General features: G+C 38.4%; 2 protein-coding genes across 2 annotated transcripts; one reads left to right on the top strand and one right to left on the bottom strand.

Annotated features, from left to right (window-relative positions):
* The first annotated feature begins 6 nt into the window (after nucleotides 1-6).
* LOC122335118 (rap guanine nucleotide exchange factor 5-like) lies at nucleotides 7-3203 on the top strand. The gene is made up of 5 exons (XM_043232888.1): nucleotides 7-91; nucleotides 334-421; nucleotides 745-809; nucleotides 1060-1114; nucleotides 1959-3203. Exons 2-5 carry the CDS (start codon nucleotides 379-381, stop codon nucleotides 2075-2077), a joined length of 282 nt encoding a protein of 93 aa, XP_043088823.1. The 5' UTR covers nucleotides 7-91; nucleotides 334-378; the 3' UTR covers nucleotides 2078-3203.
* On the bottom strand, nucleotides 2363-6377 carry LOC122335117 (dynein axonemal heavy chain 11-like). Its single transcript, XM_043232887.1, has 2 exons — nucleotides 6250-6377; nucleotides 2363-6176 (listed from the first exon to the last, which is right to left on the bottom strand). Exons 1-2 carry the CDS (start codon nucleotides 6341-6343, stop codon nucleotides 5929-5931), a joined length of 342 nt encoding a protein of 113 aa, XP_043088822.1. The 5' UTR covers nucleotides 6344-6377; the 3' UTR covers nucleotides 2363-5928.
* Between the last annotated feature and the right edge of the window lie 6 nt (nucleotides 6378-6383).

Raw genomic sequence — 6383 nt, 5'->3', positions numbered from 1 at the left:
TTCAGTTTTTTTTTTTTTTTTTTATCTGTCCTCATTTCAGAAAGTCCCTGGGAAGTTCAGGAAGTTGTTCTCCGAGCTGGAGAGCCTGACGGTAAGTGATTGTGTTAAGTTGCCTCCTGCTAGTTTACCTCCTGCTAGAGAATTTTGTGCTGTTTACGGCTCATTAGGATGTAATATATGAAGCCGTAATCATATCGGAGCCTCTGGCCTCCGGGGAGGAAACAGCAGGTGGTGTTACAGAGGAAGAGATTTGAGACAAACCAGATGGTTTCTGTGTAAAATAAAACAAACACACAAATATGTACACGTGAATGCTTTTTTCGTGACCCGCAGGACCCGTCTTTAAATCACAAAGCCTACAGAGATGCCTTCAGGAAGATGAAGTCTCCCAAGATCCCTTTCCTACCTCTGCTTCTAAAAGGTGTGGTGAGCTTACTGAATATTTGCATGTGATCTGCATTCATGTGGACGACGTGATTGGAGAAGTCCTGCATAAGTCACCAAAGAGAAATCAATGCGTAATTGAATCATTTAGAAAATAGGAATTAGAATTTCTGTTGCAGTGGACATAGCTTCCGATCACAAATACAGGAGAAATAGTAACCTAAATACTGACTAAAAAAAATTAGCGTTTGTCACTAGTTGCTTTGTTACAATATATCTGGTTAGGACATTGTGAAAGTGTTTTTTTTTTTTTTTTTCAATTAATGTGTGCTAAATTTACAACAATTTCTTTCTGAACAGATATTACCTTCATCCATGAGGGCAACAAAACATTTCTTGACAACCTAGTCAACTTTGACAAACTAGTAAGTGAACAACTAGACCTTATAGAGCTTGATAGCCCAAAAATGAGAAGTGTCATCATTTATTTATCCTCACGTCATTCCAAACCTGTAAAATAAAGACCTTTTTTTTTCCCAATAAAGTCATGCATGTTAGGAATGACATGAGGGTGAGTAAATGATGACAGAATTCCCATTTTTGGGCACTATTACATTAATATTATGTCCCATTAAATGAGCAAAACAAGCTAATGTGAGTGTACTTTCTGTACAGCACATGATAGCAGACACGGTGCGGATTATCAGGCATTGTCGGACAGATCACATGGGTAAGTGCTCAAATTACATTATATATATTTACTACCATACTTCAAGAAGGAAATATTGTAATATTTGCCAAACTGAACAAAATTAAGTTTAACCATTTAATCCACAAATTCCCATTGGCGATACATACTACATAATCCCAGCACTGCCATTGGTTGAGCCAGTGTTGCTATGGCTAGTTGCTGGTCGGACTGCTCAAAACGTTTTTTGGATAGCGCAGAAAATTCTCAGAACCTACAAATGGTCTCTTCAGAAGCTGTCAGCTCATTTTAAGCCTGGGTAGCAGAAGGTAACACAAAGACCAATTGCACTTAAAGGGATAGTTCACCCAAAAATGAAAATTAACTACAAAACCTATAAGATCCATCTTCGGAACACTACTATGCGCTATTGATGCTGAGGAGACGAATTGATGAACACAGTCATTATTTTAGTTTTCTTTGCATGCAAAAAGTATCCACGTATCTTCTTAAAATTACGCTTGAACCCCTGATGTCACATAGATCATTTATTATGTTTCTGGATGTTGATCGTGTTAATTACATTGCTGTCTATAGGAGGGTCAGAGAGCTCCCAGAATTCATCAGAAATATCTTCATTTGTGTTCCAAAGATGAACGGAGGTCTTACGGGTTTAGAACGACAATAAAAGATTTTCATTTTTGGGTAACTCTCGCTTTAAATTTGAACACACAGACCGTATAGTACTGCATAACCCAGATCTGTCTCTAAACTCAAAACATGGTTTCGTCCTAGTTATTGGCTTGAAGTACACTGAAAGTCAGCCTGCTGTTGTGTTGATTTCTATGGAGTGTAATAATTCCCTTTGGGTTTTTTTGTCCGTTAGGAAACATGTTGTCCCAGAAAGACAGCGTGGAAGTGAGAACGTACATCAATTACCTGCACGTCATCGACAATCAACAGACTCTGTTCGAACTCTCACACAGACTCGAGCCCAGGACATAAAGCAACTCGATACATCCTAAAACCACCGCTGAAGACAGGACAGCATCCTTCCTCTAACTGAAGACCGTGATGAGTAAGTCCTCCAGTAGGGGGAGACACAGAACAGATACAGAGTATCGCACAGCCAAAGAAATCTCAGCCAGTTCAACCCACCCCATGAAAGGAACAAAAGAAGCTGAATCATGCAAGAACGGGTTATAAAAGGAAAGTATTCTGTAAGTTACAGTACAGAAAGATCATGTCGATATGTCTTCATAACAGCACACTTTCGCTCAGTAGTGTAGGGCAGATTTTTAGTTGATTTGAGACAGTTTGCCACTGCAAAATAGGGACTTTCACCAATAAATAAGAATATATGCATATATGGGAAAATAATAGGCACATCTTTATTCCTGTGTAGTCCATTTAGTCTATAATGTGAGCTACATGCACAAATAACGAAACAATGTGATGCCTTTTTAGATCATGGCCAACAAACAATTTGTAGACAATCAGAAAAATATCCAATATTTTGTTCTGTATTTTAGGAACTATCGGAAGCTAGTAGAAGTTTAGATTAAAGCGACATCTTAAAGTTATGCATATCTTTGAAGGGGGGAAACAATATCTGTGCAATCTATTTAGCAAACTGTAATAGAGATAATCGGTTTTAAATTATAGATGTATTTTATTGGAAAAGCCCTACTGAAAATAACTGAGCATTGGTTCTGTAATGGCTTAGATGAGATGGTGCTCGAAGAAAGCAAATTTATAGATTTCTCGTACAAGTTTTTGCTTTAACTTGTGAGACACCGAGATATTTATTGAACGACAAACTTGTCCCCGATTCAGAAGGGAAGACAAAACCGGTTTTAAATGCAAAGAGAAGATGTAATGTACTGTAAATGTGATCAGTTGGTCTGAAGGATTTGGCAACGCCATTGATTGACCAGTCTGATAATGCCTGTGAACTCTGTAAATACTAAGACTTTGTTTTTAATAAGTAATGATAAACAGGCCACAAAGCAATAGCAAGGTGTACGTCTGACCTTCAGAAAAAAATGTTAGCAGTGACTGACTGTAGCTGCTGTTTGCACTAGATTTCTTCACAAAGAGCCTGACATTAAAGGAAAAAAATTATAATTGACGCCGTCTTTTTACTTGTGTTCACACATGCTGTAAAACCCATTTTCTGCTTAATATTTCGCAAACTTGTATGCAGTACATTTGAAAATGTTAAAGGGCTAGATGGTTCGCCCCAAAATGAAAATTCGGTGATTAATTGCTCGCCCTCATGTGGTTCCAAACCTTCAAGACCTTCCTTCATCTTCCAAACAAATTAAGACTGATGGGATCCGAGAGCTCTCTGACGCTCCACAGACAGCGAGGCTGTTACGATCAATGCAAAGAAACCTAGCAAGGACATCGGTGGAATTTTGAATCATTTGTTCTGTAATCAGCTGCCATTTTACGAAGCTACGAGAATACTTTGTATGCGCAAGAAAAACCAACAATGTAATTTTAGCAAGTACCCCAGAACATAATCAGCATAATCAACATTGTTTACATTCAGAAGAAACAACACTCGTTATGTTGATTACAAAATGAATCATCAACATTTTTACCAATGTCCTTGCTATGCTTCTATGCGTTGATTTATGGTTATATGATGGTTATCTATGCATTATGATTCTGTGGTAATATCCTTGCTGTCTATGGAGGTTCAGAAGGCTTTCAGATGCCATCAAAAATGTCTTCATTTGTATTTTCCTTTCTGGGCCTTTAAATTACACACTTAACGCCACCTAGTGGTTTGTTAACTTTTAAGTATACTTTAGCGCACCGAAACAGGAAATGCGTCGTGACTTCCTACTAAACCCCAGACCTCGTTATTCATCGCTAATAGTGTGAATATTCTCTTTGACGCTCTATTGGCTTACAGTGCGTCTCAGCTGTCTCGGTGTGAAGCGAGGATAAATTGTCTAAACAGTTACAGATCCATCCTGTTCTGGGCCATTATTACCTGCTGTGAGGCCGCCGCTGGACTCGCTGAGAGGGGAGGAACAGCTCCACAGCTTGTGCTAACCTCTCATTTCCCTCTCCGGGACAGATGTATCATTTTCTTGTCTCCTGACAAGGTCTGCGTCATGGCAAAGAACCATACGGATAATCCCAGACCAACAGCAGATGTTGTTTTGTGATCGCGCACTGTGTAGAATTTAAATAGTTTACCTTCTAAACGCCATCGAACAAAAGCACATCAGCTACAATGATTTTACAGTACACGCACTGTAGCTAGTTATTAAATCACATCAAGGGACGCACGCGCGAGGGGGGAAAAATGGACATGGCCAAAGCATGTCATTCAGAGGAGATAACAAATTGGTTTCTGTCGGGACGTGAGATGAATCGCGCTGTCGATCTGTATTCAGCAGGAGCGGAAGGTCAAACACACCTCATTTGAAAATCAGATCAGCCTGGTTCATAATCTACTGGGAGTCTCATTGTAGCGGCATTGGAGGAGATTGTGTCATTCAGTAAGCGCAGAGCTGCCGAGAACCAGCTTTAAATTTAATTAAGCTAATAACATCAATATCGCACTGTTACAATACTTATGCCAATAATGGCTTATGTTATTTATTTATTTTACAGTAGACGTATGCTGCTGTAAAACCAGGGCTGCACGATTTAGGAAAAGTATAATTGATATAAAAAAAAATCTAAAACATTCCTCTGTTTGCTATACTAGCTTCTAAATAAACCAAAACAAGAAAATTAAAAAAAATACTATTGAAATGCATTTTGTCATAATACTGCAAAAGCAAATGTTTTTTTTTTTTTAGAAATACTTTTGATAATAGTTGGGTAAATTTATTGGGATTGAAGCGATGTGGCTTGGTAAACGTTGTTTTATTGCTGGTAAAAAGGCAGATAATAGCTGAATAAAACCAGAAGAATAATGATGAAAGAATAAGGATTATGTATCATACCTGGCAGAGAGGTTTCCTTACACTAGTTTATTTCAAAACATTTACAGTACACCCTAGTATTTTAAATTTGTGATTAGTTACTGTCTATGATTACTTTTTATAATTGATTAACAGCACTAATAATATTTTTTAACATTTAAATTAGCTACATTTTTTTGTCAGATAACTGCAATTTAATGCAGTATTGCAAATGTATTTATGATAAAAACAGCTAGTTAATCTTTCATTACAATTTTGGGAAGTAGTTTGTCACGTGTTGCGTGTCTGAATGCATTTTATAAGCAACATAATGCACAAGTACATGGAATCAGCATAGCATTTGCTACGTGAAAAGTTGCATGTGTAGCACCTAGTCATAAGTAGCATGGGTGTATATATACTTTATATGTAGCAATAGCCAACAATACATTGTGTTGCTGAAAATTATAGATTTTTATTTTATGCCAAAAATCATTAGGATATTAAGTAAAGATCTTTAATATATTTAGTAAATGTCCTACTGTAAATGTGTCTAAATGCAATTGTTAGTTACTAATGTGCATTGCAACAAGCCTCAATGTTTAGATTTTTGACACCCTCAGATTCTAGATTTTCAAATCGTTGTATCTCTGCCTATTATTGACCTAACAAACCTTATTTATTCAGTTTTCAGATGATGTATAAATCAGAATTTTGTGAAAATTGACCCTAATTACTGGTTTTGTGGTCCATGGTCGCATTATACGATGTTGCTTTTATTTCGATTAGTCGTGCAGCCCTGCGTCAGACAACATAAAACCTCATTTGCACTTAATAAGAAACAAAAATAAAACTTTTTTTTAAAAAAACAAATAAATTCTTCGGCATATAACATATAAGTCAACCTCTGTGAGCAGAATGGAGTTATACGGACAGAAGCAGTGCCGCTCCGGCCAGAACCCACTTTGCAGGCGGGTGGCGTGTTTTGAGGCGGAAGCTCCAGATGTAGGTGGAGCCTCGGAGCTTGGTGCGGTACACCGGGCACTCGTAGGTGTTCCTCGCATCCTGCTGGTCGATGGGTACCGCACGTATGTACAGCACTGGCATAGCTGGAGTCAGCTCCTTCAGAACAGCCTCTGACAGCAGACCCGAGGAGCTATCCCAGCGAGCACCTGCAGGAGGAGGGCCGTGTGACATTCCTCCACACAAACAGGAAATTCACTTCAGAACAGAGTTCATGCTCACCCTCTATGAAGAGTCCGTGGATGTACGCTCCCTCTCGAGGAGGATGCCCGTAATCATCCTTGGTTTTCTTGGTGACGTCCACAGACAAGGTCATCCGATCTAAAGGCCACTTGTTTTTTCGAGCTATACTCTGC

This window comes from Puntigrus tetrazona, unplaced genomic scaffold (assembly GCF_018831695.1).
Source record: "Puntigrus tetrazona isolate hp1 unplaced genomic scaffold, ASM1883169v1 S000000729, whole genome shotgun sequence".
In the NCBI taxonomy this organism is placed as follows: Eukaryota; Metazoa; Chordata; class Actinopteri; order Cypriniformes; family Cyprinidae; genus Puntigrus; species Puntigrus tetrazona.
The sequence above is the reverse complement of the archived record's forward strand: the minus strand, read 5'-3'. Positions and strand labels throughout refer to the sequence as shown.

What these genes read in the sequence shown, in the direction of transcription:
- LOC122335118 (XM_043232888.1), top strand. Translation starts at nt 379, where the DNA reads ATGAAGTCTCCCAAGATCCCTTTCCTACCTCTGCTTCTAAAAG. An exon ending in TAGTCAACTTTGACAAACTA is followed by an intron (nt 810 to 1,059) that starts GTAAGTGAACAA and finishes CTTTCTGTACAG; the next exon opens with CACATGATAGCAGACACGGT. An exon ending in TTGTCGGACAGATCACATGG is followed by an intron (nt 1,115 to 1,958) that starts GTAAGTGCTCAA and finishes TTTGTCCGTTAG; the next exon opens with GAAACATGTTGTCCCAGAAA.
- LOC122335117 (XM_043232887.1), bottom strand. Translation starts at nt 6,343, where the DNA reads ATGACCTTGTCTGTGGACGTCACCAAGAAAACCAAGGATGATTACGGG. An exon ending in CCACGGACTCTTCATAGAGG is followed by an intron (nt 6,177 to 6,249) that starts GTGAGCATGAAC and finishes CTCCTCCTGCAG; the next exon opens with GTGCTCGCTGGGATAGCTCC.